The sequence below is a fragment of the Sus scrofa genome, chromosome 13, assembly GCF_000003025.6.
Source record: "Sus scrofa isolate TJ Tabasco breed Duroc chromosome 13, Sscrofa11.1, whole genome shotgun sequence".
Lineage (NCBI taxonomy): Eukaryota > Metazoa > Chordata > Mammalia > Artiodactyla > Suidae > Sus > Sus scrofa.
In genome coordinates this window covers 30,103,256-30,122,308 of record NC_010455.5, presented here as the reverse complement: position 1 = coordinate 30,122,308, position 19,053 = coordinate 30,103,256, and the positions used below count along the sequence as shown (strand labels likewise).

The window sequence follows — 19,053 nt, the reverse complement described above, 5'->3', positions numbered from 1 at the left end:
CCCTCCTTCTTGACATAGCTTGATTTTGCAAGCAAGGAGGCCAAGATAAGATGTAATGCTTTATCAGAGGCAGGAAACAGTGAATTGAGTTAAATAAGTTATTGGCTTGGTTCACTGCTGCATCTGATGTTCTGATCCAGTTCTGAGAGAAGGGTTTTGGAAAATATACAGCTCCAGTGCTCACCTAAAAACAAGGAGGTTCATTCATCTAAAGGCTGGGAAAGAAAAAATTCAATCCCAACCTCATAGAAAAATGAACAAACAGACAGACAAACAAAATAACCTGGCAGGCTGAAGAGCTAACAGATAGAGAGGCCTCAGGAACTATTTCCCTAAGATCTGTGATGGCTTTGCAAATTCTCTGTGCCCTGACACACCCTGTCCTCACCACTATGATCAGAATGGTTTCCCTCAAGTCTTTAGTAATCAAACCTTGAAAATGAAGGGCTCACATGCTTGTCTTCATGGGCACAAAGGAAGGGGGCAGCTGGGAGACCTTATCCCACTCTGCAGTCAGGCTCAGGGAGAACCACTCCCAAGGAACAGAAGCAGTAATGGTAATTATTGGAAAGAAAACAGGAAGCAAGAAAACCTGAGGCCTGTGACAGGGAATAAAAACAGAAATAAGGTGTGAGTTTAGGCTTCAGGAGGGGCCTCACAGGTCTAAACAGAATGTCAAAGACAGACTCAAAACATCAGGCTTTGTATTTAAGTATCTTTTCCTAATATGTCACTGGTGCATGTAAAAACTGCATTGGTTTGAAAATCACTTTTCTAAAGCATCTTTCAGGTGGCCTAGTGGTTAAGGATCTGGTGTTGTCACTGCTGTGGCATAGGTTTGATCCCTGGCCTGGGAACTTCCTCATGCTCAGTTCAGTTTCAATTAAAAAAAAAAAAAAAAAAAGCCCCTAGGTGGAGCTGTTGTCCCCTTTTAAGAGGGGCCAACTTTAGGAGACGAGACTAAGATGCTGGAATAGAAGGACTGGAGTTCAACTTCTCTCCTAAAAACAACAAAATCACAACCAAATGCTGAGCAATCGTCAACCAAAAGGACTGGAAACTTTCAAAAAGATATCCTACTCCAGAAAACAAAGAGGGGGCCACATTAAGAGGTAGGAGGGGCGATTACACGATATAAGCAATCCCAAGGACTGGAGAGTAACTGTATCACAGAGACTCACCTACAGGAGTGAAAGTTCTGAGCCCCACGTCAAGTCCCCATGCCTGGGGATCTGGCATTGGGAGAAAGAGCACCTGGAGCATCTGGCATTGAAGGCCAGTGGGGCTTGTGCACAGGAGCTCCACAGGACTGGGGGAGATGGAGACCCCATTCTTAAAAGGTGCACACAGGAGTTCCCATCATGGCGCAGTGGAAATGAATCCGACTAGGAACCATGAGATTGCGGGTTCGATCCCTGGCCTTGCTCAGTGGGTTAAGGATCCCATGTTGCCGTGAGCTGTGGTGTAGGTTGCAGACTGGCTCAGATCTGGCATTGCTGTGGCTCTGGTATAGGCCAGCGGCAACAGCTCCGATTCGACCCCTAGCCTGGGAACTTTCATATGCTGTGGGTGTGGCCCTCAAAAAAGACCAAAAAAAAAAAAAAAAAAAAAAAAGGCACATACAGACTTTCACATGCACTGGGTCGCAGGGCAAAGCAAAATCTCCATAGGAATCTGGGTCAGACTTGACTGCAGTTCTTGGAGGATCTCCTGAGAAAACGGGGTGACTATGGATTGTTGTGGGGGAAGGGCATTGGAAGCAAAGCTCTTGGGAATATTCATCAGCCTAGGTTTCTCCGGAGGTGGCCATTTTGGGAAAATCTGGCCCCATCCATCAGCACTGAGAAGCCCCAGGGCAAACAACAATCCAGGTGGGATCATAGCCCCACCCAGAAGTAAACAGGCTGCCTAAAGACCCCCCAGGCACACAGCTGCCTCTAATCTCACCCAGAGACAAAGCCCCACCCACCAGAGGGATAGGAATCAGGCCACCTACCAGTGGGCAGGCACCAGTCCCTCCCATCAGGAAGCCTACAGCAAGCACTGGTACCAACTTCAGCCACCAGGGGGGCAGACACCAGAAGTAAGAGAGCCTACACCTCTATTATCCATAAAAAGGTCACCACACCAAAAACCTATAAAAATGAAAAGACAGAACTGTAACTTAGATAAGGGAGAAAGAAAAACCCCCAGAAAAACAGCTAAATGATCAGGAGATTCTCAGCCTCCAGGAAAAAGACTTTAGACTGTTGATGCTGAAGATGATGCAAGACATTGGAAATAAACTGGAGGCAAAGATGGATAATTTACAGGAAACACTGAGCAAAGAGATACAAGATATAAAACTTAAACAAGAAGAGATGCAAAATACAATAACTGAAATAAAAAATTCATTAGAAGCAACCAACAGCAGAATATAGGAGGCAGAAGAACGAATAAGGGAGGTGGAGGATAGACTAGCGGAAATCATGGATGCGGAACAGAAAAGAGAAAAAAGATTGAAAAGAAATGAAGAAAGTCTCAGAGAAAGGGACAGAAAAAACATTTGAAGAGATAACAGCAAAAACTTCCCTAACATGGGAAAGGAACCACTCACTCAAATCCAGGAGGCACAACGAGTACCATATAAAATAAACCCAAGGAGGAACACCCTGAGACATATATTAATCAAACTAACCAAAATTAAAGAGAAAGACAAAATATTGAAAGCAGCTAGGGAAAAGAAACAAATGACATACAAAGGAACCCTGATAAGGTTATCCCCAAATTTTTCAGCAGAAACTGTGCAGGCTGGAAGGGAGTGGCATGATATACTTAACACAAATGAAAGGAAAAAACCTCCAACCAAGATTACTTTACCTAGCCAGGCTCTCATTCAGATTTGAAGGAGAAATAAAAAGCTTCACAGGTAAGCAAAAACTAAGAGAATTCAGCACCGCTAAACCAGCCTTACAACAAATACTAAAGGAACTTCTCTAGACAGAAAAGAAAAGGCCCCAATCAGAAGCAAAAAGACCACAAATGACAAGGCTCACCAGTAAAGGTATATATACAGTAAAGACACAAAATCATCCACGTGCAATTATGCTACCAAAATCAGAAATCATGAGAAGAGGAGGGTACAAATGCAAGACACTGGAGATGCAGTTGCAATTAAGAGACCAACAACTTAAACAGACTTATATATATATAGACTCTTATATCAAAACTTCACAGTAACTACAAACCAAAAATTTATAATTGATACACACACATATAAGAAAAATCAACTCAAATATAACACTAAAGACAGTCATCAAACCACAAGAGGAGAGAACAAGAGAAGAAGGGAAGAAAAAAGAGAAACAAATCCAAAACAATTAACAAAATGGCAATAAGAGCATACATATCAATAATTACCTTTAACGTTAATGCACTAAATGCCCCAACCAAAAGACAAAGACTGGCTGAATGGATACAAAAACAAAACCCATATAGATGCTGTCTTCAAGAGACCCACTTCACTTCTAGGGACACATACAAATTGAAAGTGAGAGGATGGAAGAAAATATTCCATGAAAATGGGAATCAAAAGAAAGCTGGAGTAGCAATACTCATATCAGAAAAAACAGACCTTAAATTGAAGAACATTTTAAGAGACAAGGAAGGTCACTAGATAATGATCAAAGGATCAATCCATGAAGAAGATACAACAATTTTAAATATCTATACGCCCAGCATAGGTTCACCACAATATAAAAGGCAACTGCTAACAACCTTAAAAGGACAAATCGACAATAGTACAATAACAGTAGGGGACTTTAACACTCCACTTACAGCAATGGACAGATAATCCAGAGAGAAAATCAATAAGGAAACACAGGCCCTGAATGAAACATTAGACTAAATGGACTTCATAGATATTTATAGGACATTCCATCCAAAAGCAACAGAATACACTTTCTTCTCAAGTGCACATGGAACGTTCTCTAAGATTGATCACATCCTGGGCTACAAATCAAACCTCAGAAACGCTAAGAAAACTGAAATCATATCAAGCATCTTTTCCGACCACAATGCTATACAACTGGAAATCAACAACAAGAAAAAAACTGCAAAAAACACAATGACATGCTACTAAACAACCAATGGATCACTGAAGAAATCAAAGAGGAAATTAAAAAATACCTAGAAGCAAATGACAGCAAAGACACGACATTCCAAAACCTATGGGATGCAGCAAAGACAGTTCTAAGAGGAATGTTTATAGCAATACAATCCTACCTCAGGAAACAAGAAAAAGCTCAAACGACCCAACTTTACAGCTAAAACAGCTAAAGAGAGAAGAGACAAGACCTAAAGTTAGTAGAAGGAAAGAAATTATTAAGATCAGAGCAGAAATCAATGAAACGGAAATGAAGAAAATCATAGAAAAGATCGATGAAATGAAAAGCTGGTTCTTTGAAAAGATCAACAAAATTGATAAACCCTTAGCCGGACTTATCAAGAAAAAAAGAGAGAGGACTCAAATCCATAAAATTAGAAGTGAAAAAGGAGAAGTAACAACGGACATCACAGAAATACAAAGGATCGTAAGAAACTACTATATGCAACTGTATGCCAATAAAACGCAAAACCTAGAAGAAATGGACAAATTCTTAGAAAGGTACAATCTCCCACGACTAAACCAAGATGAAATGGAAAAGGTGAACAGACCAATCACAAGTATTGAAATGGAAACCGTGATTTAAAAACTTCCAACAAACAAAAGTCCAGGACCAGATCACTTCACAGGCAAATTCTACCAAACATTTAGAGAAGAGCTAACACCTATCCTTCTGAAACTATTTCAAAAAATCACAGAGGAAGGGACGCTCCCAAACTCATTCTATGAGGCCACCATCACCCTGATACCAAAACCAGTCAAAGATACCACAAAAAAAGAAAGTTACTGGCCAATTTCACTGATGAACATAGATGCAAAAATCCTCAACAAAATACTAGCAAACTGCATCAAATGATACATTAATAGGACTGTACATCATGATCAAGTGGGATTGATCCCAGGGATGCAAGGATTCTTCAATACCACAAAACAATCAGTGTGATACACCACATTAACAAACTCAAGAGTAAAAAGCATATGATCCTCTCGGCAGGCACAGAAAAAGCCTTTGACAAAAATCCAACATCCATTTCGGATAAAAACCCTCCAGAAAGTGGGCATAGAGGGAACCTACCTCAACATAATAAAGGTCATATATAACAAACCCACAGCTCACATCATTCTCAATGGTGAAAAGCTGAAAGAATTCCCGCTGAGATCAGGAGCAAGACAAGGATGTCCACTCTCACCACTACTATTCAACACAGTTTTGGAAGTTCTAAGTCACAGCAATCAGAGAAGTAAAAGAAACAAAAGGAATCCAACTTGGAGAGGAAGAAGTAAAACTATCACTTTTTGCAGATGACATGATACTATACCTAGAGAATCCTAAAGACTCTACCAGAAAACTGTTAGAGCTCATCAATGAATTTGGCAAAGTCGCAGGATGCAAAATCAATACACAGAAATCAATGGCATTTCTATATACCAACAATGAAAGATCAGAAAGAGAAATTAGGGAAGCAATCCCATTTACCACTGCATCCAAAAGAATAAAATACCTAGGAGTAAACCTGCCTAAGAGACAAGAGACCTGTACTCTGTAAACTATAAGACACTGAAGAAAGAAATTAAAGACGACACAAATAGATGGAAAGACATACCATGCTCTTGGATTGGAAGAGTCAATATTATCAAAATGACCACACTCCCCAAGGCAATCTACAGGCTCAATGCAATCCCTATCAAATTACTAAAGATATTTTCCACAGAACTTAAACAAAATATTTTAAAATTTGTTTGGAAGCACAAAAGGCTCAGAATAGCCAAAGACATCCTGAAAAAGAAAAATGGAGTTGGAAGAATCAGGCTCCCTGACTTCAGACTATACTACAAAGCAACAATCATCAAAACCGTGTGGTACTGACACAAAGGCAGAGATACAGATCAGTGGAACAGGATAGAAAGCCCAGAATTAAACCCACACACCCAGAGCCAACTCATCTATGACAAAGGAGGCAAGAATATACAATGGAGCAAGGACAGCTTGTTCAATAAGTGGTGCTGGGAAAATGGGACTGCCTCATGGAAAAGAATGAAATGAGAACACTCCCTAACACCATACACAAAAACAAACGCAAAAGGATTAAAGGCCTAGATATAAGACCAGACACTATAAAACTCTTAGAGGAAAACATAGGCCAAACACTCTCTGACATAAACGACAGCAACATCTTCTCAGATCCACCTCTTAAAGAGTATTGACAATAAAAACAAAAATAAACAAATGGGACCTAATGAAACTTAAAAGTTTCTGCACAGCAAAGGAAACCCTAAGCAACACAAAAAGACAACCCACGGAATGGGAGAAAATCTTTGCAAGTGAATTGACTGACAAGGGATTAATCTCCAAAATTTATAAACACCTTCTGCAGCTCCATACCAAAAAAACAAACAACCCCATCAAAAAGTGGGCAGAAGATCCAAACAGACAGTTCTCCAAAGAAGACATGCAGATGGCCAAAAAACACATGAAAAGATGTTCAACATCACTCATTATTAGAGAGATGCAAATCAAAACCACTCTGAGGTACCACCCTACACCAACCAGAATGGCCATCATCAAAAAGACTACAAACAATAAGTGCTGGAGAGGGTGTGGAGAAAAAAGAACTCTAGTACACTGTTGGTGGGATTGTAAACTGGTGCAACCACTGTGGAAAACAGTATGGAGGTTCCTCAGAAAACTAAATATAGAACTAACATTTGATCCAGCAATCCCACTCCTGGGCATCTATCCAGAGAAAACCACGACTCGCAAAGACACATGCACTCCGATGTTCATTGCAGCACTATTCACAATAGCCAAAACATGGAAACAACCTAAATGTCCATCAACAGGGGAATAGGTCAAGAAGATGTGGTACATATATACACAATGGAATATTACTCAGCCATTAAAAGGAATGAAATACTGGCATTTTTAGCAACATAGATGGACCTAGAAATTATTACGCTAAGTTAAGTCAGTCAGACAATGAGACACCAGCATCAAATGCTATCACTTACATGTGGAATCTGAAAAAGGACAGACTGAACTTCTTCACAGAACAGATACTGACTCAGACTTTGAAAAACTTATGGTTTCCAAAGGAGAGAGGTTGGGGGGTTGGGGATGCTGGGGGTTTGGGATGGCAATGCTATATCATTGTTCAACTATAAATGTAACAAATTCATTGAGTAATATTAAAAAAAAAAAAAGAGTGGCCAACTTCATCATTCGTGATTAAGCATAGGGCTTCACGTAATCATTCTCCAAGTTCTCTGGGATTACAAAGATGAACCAAGTCCAGGCTGTGCCCATTGCGGTGCATCAGAAATGAATGTGACTAAGAACCATGAGGTTGCAGGTTCAATCCGTGGCCTCGCTCAGTGGGTTAAGGATCCGATGTTGCAATGAGCTGTGGCTACAGCTCTGACCCCTAGCCTGGGAACCTCCATATGCTGGGGTATATTTATTTAAATAAATAAATAAATGAAGCTCATAAACGAGTAGGACAGCAAGTGTATCCCCTGTCCCCTCCCCCATGCAATCCTCCAGCCAAACCCAGAAGGCATCCCAGGGCAGGTCAAACCAGGCTGTGGGGCTGCGGTCTCATGACATGGTCTCCAGCTACAAAAACACAAAAGGACCACCTATCTCCAATGAAACCAGCACAGAGTGCCCCTGCATGTTAGGATTGTTACCATTAAGACCAGCTGCACACAGCAGGGCTCACTGATGCCCTGAGCATCACAGGGGCAGGATGAGGACAGCAGGCAGGGTCCACAGAGCTGTTAAATGAGTTGGTCTGGTGGAGCAGGACTGGAGAGGGAGAGGTCAGGTCTAGGAGGGGATGAGGTTCAGGAGGGCAGAGCTGAGGTGGAGGAATGCTGGTCCCTTGTGACCAGAGATGCTCAGATGGAGCCAGGGTTTGGAGAGACCACTTAGAGAAGGATGCTGTTCTGGTTTCTTCCAGCCCACTATGCGTAGCCCAGCACCAACCCTCAGGCTCTTGTGGCTCTGCCTCTTGAGGGGAAGGAACTGCCTTCCTTATTTGCTCAGTCCTCAAAAGGTCGTGACCACATGTTGGCTATAGGAAGGGGAATAATCCACAATCCTTACCCTAAAAGAGCATACAATGATTCCTCCCAGGGGACTGAGGGGCAGAGAATTCCAGGGGGTGAAATCTGCATGGGCTCTTACAGAACAGAAGGAAAAAAGTAGACCAAGAAATTCAAGGAGGGGGAAGGATCTAAACAAAGATGGAGACACTGAGGAACACTTAGGGAGCACTGAATAAATCAGGTGGTGGCTGGTCAGACTGGAGAGAGAGGACCTGAAGAGGAGGAAAATGTCAGACCACAGGAGGGTGCAGGCAGGATCCATAAATCATGTTCCTCCAAGGTTTATGCCAAACAACTGGGTAATGCTTGATACTGATTTCATGAAAGGTCATTTCTGTGGTTATCTTTTCAGCTTATTACCTTCATAAGACTCTCTAGGCCCCAAACACTTGGCAAACTGGCAGGGGATCCCAGAAATACAATGGTTTGTTCCCTGCCACAGGCCAGGCCCATCCCATCGCCTCACCGTTCTCGGAGGAATGTGCAGCAGGCGTCTTTAATGCTCTGCAGTTGCAGGAAACTCGCCCCCATCAGCAACGACTGGACATTTTGTTGGTCAATGGCAAGGTGGCCGTTGTAGGCAAAGTTGATCAGAGCTTCCAGGGCACTAGGGTGAAGAGGAAATATGCTCTTCAGAGATGGGTCTTGGCCTACAGGAGACTCAGGCCCTAAGTGAACTGCGTGGTCACCTGAGGAGTGGCTCCACTCTCAAACCCATTTAGTCCATGCTCTTTGAGAATCTAGAGCATGGACTGAATGTAGTAATTTCTTCACCACAGCTATCATTCTACTTCTTAGGGTGTCTTCACTGCTCAAATAATTTTATTATACAAAGTTCTAAAAAGAGAAAGCAAAGACCTAGACTCTCACTACTGAAGGAGTCAAATGAAGAAGTCAACTAGTCATTTCTCCAGGTTCATTTTCAGTCCTATTGGGCTGCATGCCTACATTGTATGGATATAATCATGTAATACTTATGAAGCCCTTTCCCACATTTCTACACTGTCTTCATGTTTAACATTTTCAGTGGCTGCTATATAGCAATTCAAAATACAAATACACTATAATTTATTTCTTTTATTGATAGGCATAACAGCTATTACCATTTATTTTGCCATTATAAGTAATGTTTTTAGATTATTTCTTTGGGATAAATTTCCAGAATGAGGTTTCCAACATTTTTCCAGCCTTTCAATTCACAGTGAGAATAAAATCCTGTCGACAGGGCTATATGTGGTGTGGCCCCTTTCCATCTTTCTGATCTCATTGGCGTCCACTTTTTCTCCTTCACTCTATTCCAACATGCTGAACACACTATCCTCAGGGCCTTTGCACTGCCTCCTCCCTCTGTTTGGAGGCCTCTTCCCCCAGATGGCTCAATCCCTCCCTTCAATTAAGGTCTTGGCTCCAATGTCATCTCATCAGAGGGCTTCCCTGATCACCCTGAAATAGCACAGAACCTTACCACCATTTGCTAGCCTTCACTCTGCTTTACTTTTCTCATGCCACTTTCACTTCCCAGTCATGCCATGCACATATCTATTTACTGTCAGATGGCGACTACTAAGAAGCCGGCATAATCAGAGGTGCTTCCTGTTTTCTCAATGCTATATACCTCAGCAGCGCCCATCAAAGGTGCTCCGCCTACCTGTTAAATGAAGTGCTTGGCCTGTGCATGGTGATTAGCACAATTCCATCAGGCACAGACCTCAGAGATGAGAGTGCACAACTGCCCTTGGAGATAGACACACTTCTGTCTTTGCTTATAACAGCTGGCCTGAGAGTTCTGCCTTGCAGTGGGCATATAAATTCTCTCCATGTACTGAGGCAGATCACCTTCCATCATCCAAAGGGCACCACACAGTTTCCTAGCTCTGTTCCACCAAAGCTAAGAAGTTAGGCAACAAATTACAGGTTATTGGCTAATGTTTGAGTTGCTGGTTTGTTTATTTTCTCTTCTCCAGTGAGAATCACCTTGCATGTCCTCTTTGCTGCTGCATTCCCAAGACCCCAGAACAATGCCAGGCACATAGTAGGTGCACAGTGGACCCCTGGATACAACCTAGGTTATAAAGACACAATCTCAGTTCACAGACTTGCAGCAAAATCTTTTAAGTCATATAAACATGCCTTTTCCTTTCAAGGCCAAAAAAGGCATACTGTGGAATGTATTTAACATAAAAGTCTTCATACAGAAATCAGGAAAGTATTTCCAGGAAGACAGTCTAGTAGGGACTCTACACATAAGGACAACCTCAACCTTAATGATGAGGCTTCAGGGGTATTATAGTATTGCCTCCTGACCCTAAAATCCATCTAGGGCACAATTTCTCAGCCTCAGCACTACTGACATTTGGGGCCAATGATTCTTTGCTATGGAAGGTTTTCTGAGACACTGAAAAGATGTTTAGATGGGATAAACTTTGGGCTTGACCTCCTTGGGCTTCAATTTTCTCATTTATCAAATAACCATGATCTTTGCCACCTTCTTGGCCTGTGTTGTCCCATATATTAGCCATTAGCCAGACATGGCTATTTAAAACTAAATTTAAATTAATTAAAATTAAATAATACTTAAAATTAGGTTCTTCAGTCCTACTAGTCACTTTTCAAGTGCTCAGTAGCTATGGGTGCTAGTGGCTACCATTTTGGAGAGTACAAATAAAACACCTCCATCAATGCAGGAAGTTCTAATGCACAGCACTATTCTGGATTGCTGAGAAGGGTAATGAATGAAGGCACTTATTTGAAAGACTACTTTGCCAGCTAAAATGGCAAGCACAGAAAAATGAAGAAAATAATATACCACCAACTTCGTACCCAGTACTGGTTTAAAAATTTATCTTGGACTCTAGCTCCTATGAGATTTGTCACTCTACCAGAGTAAAAACACATCAAAACTCTCCTTTTAACTACGTCTCAGGCCACCAGATGAGGTTCTAACTTGTTTACTGGTCAACTACTGTTTGTGGAACTGTGCTAGATATGAAGTCCTACTGGAAGTCCCCAAAGGGCACCAAACACAAGGCTGAAGCTGCACCTAGAAAGCAGGTTCTGAAACCTAGTGGAGGAATTTAGTACCTTGGGTCCATTCCTTGCATTACAATCTCATCCTGCTTGCATTCCATCATGTCATTTGTAAACATAGCGTGGAAGTACGGGATTGAGGCTGCTAAGACGATCCGGTGAGCACTGAATTTGTGGTCCCCAATCTGTGGGCAAAATAAAATACAAAGATGGGTACTGAGGAAAGAAAACACGAAAACCACCCTGTCCCTTCCACAGCCTACCCCTCTGCCCATGGGAGTGGTATTGAAGGCATCCCAGTACTTGAGAGCAAGGCTTTTCATGAAGATCCTGAAGCATTTTAAACTCCACATACTCAGATACAGAAGAATTGTAAACAGTACATTTTAATGACAGAGGCAGACGGATTTGTACCAATCCTTCACAGACAAATCCTTAGCCTGGGGAGTGCTTTTCAACTATCTGCTAAATAGTTAAAAAAGGAGTTCTCTTACAGCTCAGCAGGGTAAGGATCTGGCATTGTCACTGTAGTAGCTCAGGTTGCTGCTGTGACACAGGTTTGATCCCTGGCCCAGGAACTTCCACATGCCGTGTGTGCAGCCCAATAAAAAATAAAATAAAAATAAAATTGAAAGATAAATGGTTAAAAACTTTAAGTCTGAATGCTCTGAGTGGTAGTTTTTACTTATACAGCAGTCTTCTCTGCACCCCTCCAAACACCCCCTACCAACTCAAAGACCAGATTTCTCTAACACTTTATCCCAATCCTAGTTCTATTAGATGGTAGATGGAAGAGATAAACTGGACAAGAAACCTGAAGCATCAAACAGTAGTTCCTCATGAAGAGTAAACACATAGTGGAAGAAAGAGATGAGGAGAAACAAGAAGAGGCTTGAACAAGGGGGCGCATGTGGGCATGGATATTCCAAGTCCTTGGGCACCAACAGGCTGTGGGAAACCTCAAAGAGACCAGAATTCTCTTAGGAACATGACTGGCAGCGGCCAGCTGGAAGTACCAGGGCTGTGGATTGGCCAGTGCTCTAGGCAGCACACAGGGCTCACGGAGACAGAGGCAGACTCTGAATTTTATCAACCCTTCACAGACAAATCCTTAGCCTAGGGAGTTCTCTAAAGTGCTTTTGAACCATCTGCCTAAAGGATATTCCTTGAAAAAGCTTTGTCATTTATATTTATTGAGTATTTATCTCCACCTTTCCAAGTAACATGCCTATAATATTACTTCTTGAATTTTCATTTTTAGTTATTACTTGTGGTAGTCAGTCTCCAAAGAGCCCCCAACTGAGCCTCGCCTCCTGGTATTCCTGTCCTTGCACAGGCCCCTCCCACAATGTTTCAGGATTGGTCTGTGGGACTAACAGAATATAGAAGTGATGTTGGTATGCCACATTCAAGGCTAGGTCATAAAAGGCACTGCAGACTCCTCTGACTGTCTCTCCTGGATCATGCGCTCTTAGGAAAGCCAGATCACAATCTATCCTGAGGAGAGGCCCAGATGACTGCAACCCAAGGTGACACTTGGAATGCTACCTCATGAGACATCTCAGCTGCTTCTGATTTTCTGACCCAAGGAAATCGTGAGATGATAAAATCTGTTATTTTTAGTCACTAAGTTTAGGGGTAATTTGTTATGCAGCAAAATATAACTATTACCTGAATTCCTTTTTTTTTTTTTTTAAGGGCTACACCTTCAGCATATAGAAGTTCCCAGGGTAGGGGTCAAATTGGAGCTGCAACTGCCAGCCACAGCCACAGCCACGCTGTGGTCTAAGTGAATACTATTTGTAGCCAAGCCATGATGTATATACTCCAATTATATTATTTCTTTGTTGGTATAATTTTTATTTTCCTTAAAGATAATAAGTGTAAAACACCCTTCAACTTAATATTCCATCAGAAAAGCTAGCAGTTTGCTCTTATGACACCCATACTGGAACTCTGTCTGCTCTTATGACACCCATACTGGAACTCTGTCCTTCTAAGAATTCCTTTCCCCTCACCTATACTGGAACTCCAGTTTAACCTTCTTCCTCTTTTTTTTTTTTTTTTTTGCTTTTTAGGGCCACACTTGCAGTGTATGGAGGTTCCCAGGCTAGGGGCCAATTGGAGCTACAGCTGCTAGCCTACACCAGAGCCACAGCAACTCGGGATCCAAGCCGCATCTATGACCTACACCACAGCTTACAGCAACGCCAGATCCTTAACTCACTGAGCGAGGCCAGGAATCGAACCCACAACCTCATGGTTCCTAGTTGGATTTGTTTCCATTGCACCACGACGGGAACTCCCTCTCTCACCATATTGATGTGGGAGTAGTTCTAAATCAACACCAGATTCATTTCTGCTGCGCCACGATGGGAACTCCAGCCCTCTTATTAATTCCCTTGTGCTGGTGAAAAGCGTCTTCTCATAGATCTTCTTCCGAAGGAAGGGTGTACTATAAAGTGTTTTCAACTCACAGCACTTCTGACACCAAATGTGCAGATTGTGTTCTCACACCAACCAATTATCCAACTCTCCAGACACCCAGTGGTATTGTACAATTTAATTCAAATCTGACACCAACTATCTAGAGTTAATGCAGACCCCACACATAAGGACTCAGTCCCTGCTTCAGATGACAACTTCAGGTCTGAGTCACTTGTACTTCTGAACAATCAACTAAAAGGTCAAGGTAGAAGGGTTCACAAAAACTTCCTCCTCAGGTTTGATACTTTGCTGGAATAGTCTTTTTTTTTTTTTTTTTGGCTACACCCGTGGCATGTGGAATTTCCTGGGGCAAGGACTGAACCCACACTGCAGTAGCAACGCAAGCCACTGCAGTGACAATACTGTATACTTACTTAACCTGTTGAGCCATACAAGAACTCCCAGAATGAAATTTTTATGGAGGCTCCATTATGGAGGCATGACTGATTAACTCATTGGTCATTGGTGATTAATTCAACCTCTCGCCCCTCTCTCCTCCCCAAAGGTGGAGAAGTGGGGCTAAAAGTTCCAACCCTTTAATCAGGACTGGTTCTTCTGGCAACCAGTCCCTATCCTGAAGCTATCTAGAGGCCCACAAAGAGTTACTTTATGAGCATAAATTCAAGTTTGATTCATTGCTCCTCTCACCCAAGGGTTTTACAAACTCCTGCATCAGGAACTGGGAACACAGAGCAAACAGTACAACAAAAGATGCTCTTATCACCCCTACTGCTCAGGAAATTACAAGGATTTTAGGAGCTCTGTGCCAGGATCCAGGGACAAAAGCCAAATATATATTTCTTATTATGTTACAATATCAGAGGGTATATGTACATTATGTCTGCAAATGTCTTTATTATCCTTAAACTTGGGTGACAGTTTGGCTGGCTAAAAAATTCTAAGTTGAGAAAGTTTTTTCTGGCAGAATTTTGAATGTATTGTTCCACTGTCTTCTAGTTTGCTGGTTTTGAGAAAGCTAATGCCATTTTGGATACTAACCCTAAGTATGTGACTGTTCTCTCTAGAAGCTTTTAGAACTTCATCTTCTCAGAGATTTGAAATTTCACAGGGCTGTAACTTGTTTTTTTTTTTTTCCCCCATTCACTGTAGTGTACCAATCTACAGACATTATTTTAGTTCTAAGAATAGCTTTCATGCCATTTCTTTGATAATTTCCTCCTCTCTACTATTTTTTCACTTCTTAAATTCCCATTATCAAGTGTTAGACCTCTTGGAATGATCCAAATTCCCTCTGTTTTTCCCAGTTTTCCACCTTTCATTTAGTCTATTTTTGGGAATTTTCTTCAACTCTACCTTTCAATATTTGTGTCATACTTTTCATACTTGCTATCATATTTTTAATTTCCAAGAGGTCTTTCTTGGTTTTTGGAGGTTCCTTTTTTTCTTTTTAGGAATCTAGTTCAGCTTTCAAGAATAAAATACCTTCTCTAATTGCTCTGAAAATACTACAGTTAAAATTTTCCTTTTCCTCCATGCTTTTACTGTTTTCACTGAGTTCTTTTCTCCCCCATTTGTTTTGGTCTCTGTCTTTTATGTTCTTCAAATGTCTTGTGACACCTGGCTATCTGCTAATACTTTTAGAAGCTATTTGAAAGCTCTGTGTATGGGAGCTAAGCAATTTGTGGATTTCCCATTAGGGTAAACAGGCAAGAATCTGCCATTTCATTGAGGACCCCTAGAAGTAGTGGGTCCCTTACAGATTTTCTCTATGGGACTAAATTTATCAGAGAAGGATCTTTCAATCTCTTGCAATGGGAGCACCTGCCTGCAGATATTCTGAAAACTTGGCATGATAAAGGAATTGTCCTCTCAACACTATTTAGAACTTGGTCTTAAAGCCCCTATTTTCAGTTTTACTCCAAGTTTCATCCCAACTTCTGAGCTTGATGTGCCTCTGGTTCAATATCTAAGACTAAAACTTCTGTCTCCTGAGAGAGTAGGGGAGGGAGTGTAGGCATCTAATTGCTTTTCAAAGACTTTCAACTTATCTTCCTGTTTTCAGTATTTGTCATCTCTGATTCTGGAGCTATTCCACAGTCCTGCATTACAAATCTTTCTACTTAGTTTCCCCGACCCCTCAAGCACTTTCTGTTTCTCTGGCCTATTAAGTGCACTGCACTTGCTTTCTGGCTTCGACAGACCATTGATTTCTCAATTGCTGATCTCTTTTCTTATTATTAACATTTTAATGGGATTATAGGAGGGAATGGAGGTTAAAATGTGTATCCAACTTGCTGTGTTAAACTGCTGTGCATTTTAGAAGACAAAAGAACAAGTTACATGTGCACAAACTAGGTGACCTGATTTCCCAAAAAAAAACTCAGCTAATTTTTAGCAACATGGATGGACCTAGAAATTATCATGCTAAGTGAAGTCAGCCATACAATGAGACACCAACATCAAATCCTTTCACTGACATGTGGAATCTGAAAAAAGGACAGACTGAACTTCTTTGCAGAACAGATGCTGACTCATAGACATTGAAAAACTTATGGTCTCTGGAGGAGACAGTTTGGGAGGTGGGGGATGTGCTTGGGTTATGGGATAGAAAACCTGTGAAATTAGATTGTTATGATCATTATACAACTACAGATGTGATAAATTCATTTGAGTAATAAAAAATAAAAAAAATAAAACTCAACTAAAGAGAAGACAGGCCTGTGTTCCCATCATGGCTCAGCGATTAGCAAACCCGACTAGCATCCATCAGGACGCGGGTTCAATCCCTGGGCTTGCTCAGTGGGTTAAGGAGCCTGTGTTGCTGTGAGATGTGGTGTAGGTTGCAGACACGGCTCAGATTCCATGTGGCTGTGGCTCTGGCATAGGCTGGCAGCTACAGCTCCAACTCAACCCTTAGCCTGGGAATTTCCACGTGCCGCAGGTACAGCCCTAAAAAGACAAAACAAACAAACAAAAAACCAGGCCTATCGTGGGATATGCCAGCCAGACTACATCTGAATTCTGTGTTCAGTTAAGGGGAAAAACAAATTTGTCTTTATCTAGAAGAGGAAGATCAAGATGGGAAAGGGTCAGGAAGCTACATCTTAGTGAGGAATGGCTAAAGGATGGTTAGTTTGGAAAAGATAATTTAGGGGGGACTATAGTTGTACTCAAAGACCAGAAGGGCTATCACATGGACGAAGGCAGATCTAAAAGTTACAGGGAGAAATAAATAAATAAACAAAAATAAAAAATAAAAGTTACAGGGAGGAGGAATTCCCATTGTGGTTCATCAGGTTAGGATCTGACTAGTATCCATGAGGACACATGTTCAATCCCTGTCCTCCTCAGTGGGTTAAAGGATCCAGCATTGCCATGAGCTGCGGTGTAGGTCACAGATGCAACTCAGATCTGGTGTGGCTGTGGCAGTTGCAGCTCTGATTCCATCCCTAGCCCGGAAAATTCCATATGCCATGGGTGTGGCCTTAAAAAGACAAAAAATAATAAATAAATAAATAAATAAAGTTACAAAGGAGGCAGATTTTAGTTTACAGCCTATCACCTAAGAATGTTGAGAGAAGGCCTTCACTGGTTCTAAAACTATTAAGGGACCTTCTAATTCCATAATACTGGGATAATACAGTTTTATGAAAAGCATTAAAAAACCCAAATATTCTCATGTGTAATCTCAGGGTTTTTTTTTTTTTTAAAGAGATGATCATTTATGGAGTTCCTTTTGCGAAGTACCCATGATACATATTTTCTCATTTTATTCCTCATAGCAACCCTCTGCATTGTGAATTCCATTTTATTTATTTATTTATATTTTTTAATTTTTTGTCTTTTCTAGGGCCGCACCCATGGCATATGGAGATTCCCAGGCTGGGGTCTAAATGGAGCTGTAGCCTTCAGTCTACACCACAGCCACAGCAATGTGGGATTCGAGCTTTGTCTGTGACCTACACCACAGCTCACAGCAACACTGGATCCTTAACCCACTGAGCGAGGCCAGGGATTGAACTCACCTCATGGTTCCTAGTAGGATTTGTTAACCATTGAGCCACTATGGGAACTCCCCACTCCCCATTTTATTTTTTGTATTTATTTTGTCTTTTTTTGTCTTTTTAGGGCTGCACCTGCAGCATAAGGAGGTTCTCAGGCTAGGGGTCCAATCAGAGCTACAGGCGCCAGCCTACACCACAGTCACAGCAACGCCGGATCCTTAGCTAACGTAGTGAGACCAGGGATCGAACCCACATCCTCATGGTTGCCAGTCAGGTTCTTTAACCACTGAGCCATGATGGGAACTCCTGAATTCAAGTTTAGAGATGAGGAAACCAAGATTTAGAATAATGTGCCCAAAAGTCAAGTGGCTATTATGTGAAAGAGAAAGAATTATGCTTCAGTTGTTTACCAGTGGAGTTTGAGAGGGACCCAATAAATAACACACCGCTCCCAGCTCAAGTTCACAAACAACTGAAAATCTTTTCAAATTAAAAATTTTTAAAAACTTACACACATGACAAAATTATAAAGAATTAGGGAGGTGGGAGGGTGCACTGAGGATTTGGAATGGAAATGCTATAAAACTGGGTTGTGATGCTCGTCGTACAACTATAAATGTAATAAAGCTCAATGAGAGATCCAAAAAAAAATGTTAAAAGAATTACATACACACAGGTGAATAGAATTAAAGCTGGGGAAATCTGCATAAGAGTGGTGGATTAAGGAGTTCCTGTCATGGCTCAGTGGTGAACGAATCCGACTAGGAACCATGAAGTTGCGGGTTCAATCCCTGGCCTTGCTCAGTGGGTTAAGGATTTGGTGTTGCCATGAGCTGTGGTGTAGGTTGCAGACGTGGCTCGGATCCTGTGTTGCTGTGGCTCTGGTGTAGGCCGGCGGCTACAGCTTCGATTAGACCCCTAGCCTGGGAACCTCCACATGCTGCAGAAGTGGCCCTAGAAATGGCAAAAAGACACACACACACACACATACACACACACAAAAAAAAAAAAAAAAAAAAAAGAAGAGTGGTGGATTAAATAAATGCCAATTTCCTAGTTGTGATGTTTTACTGTAATTTTGCAAGATCAGGAGTTCCCATTGTGGCTCAGCAGAAAAGATTCTGACTAGAATCCATGAGGATGCAGGTTCGATCCCTGGCCTCGCTCAGTGGGTTAAGGATCCAACATTGCCATGAGCTGTAGTGTAGGTCACAGATGAGGTTCCATCTGCCGTGGCTGTGGCATAGGCCAGCGGCTGCAGCTCCAATTTGTCCCCTAGCCTGGGAACCGCCATATGCCATGGATGCAGCCCTAAAAAGACAC

General features: G+C 41.7%; 1 protein-coding gene across 5 annotated transcripts in view; it reads right to left on the bottom strand.

Annotated features, from left to right (window-relative positions):
* KLHL18 (kelch like family member 18) overlaps positions 1-19,053 on the bottom strand; it is a 78,430-nt gene that overhangs the window by 19,205 nt on the left and 40,172 nt on the right. For all 5 annotated transcript variants that reach the window (XM_021068721.1, XM_021068722.1, XM_021068723.1 and 2 more), the window contains exons 2-3: positions 11,333-11,463; positions 8,718-8,858 (exon numbers count right to left, since the gene is read on the bottom strand). In XM_021068721.1, the coding sequence (XP_020924380.1) occupies positions 8,718-8,858; positions 11,333-11,463 (272 nt within the window). The remainder of the gene's footprint in view (positions 1-8,717; positions 8,859-11,332; positions 11,464-19,053) is intronic.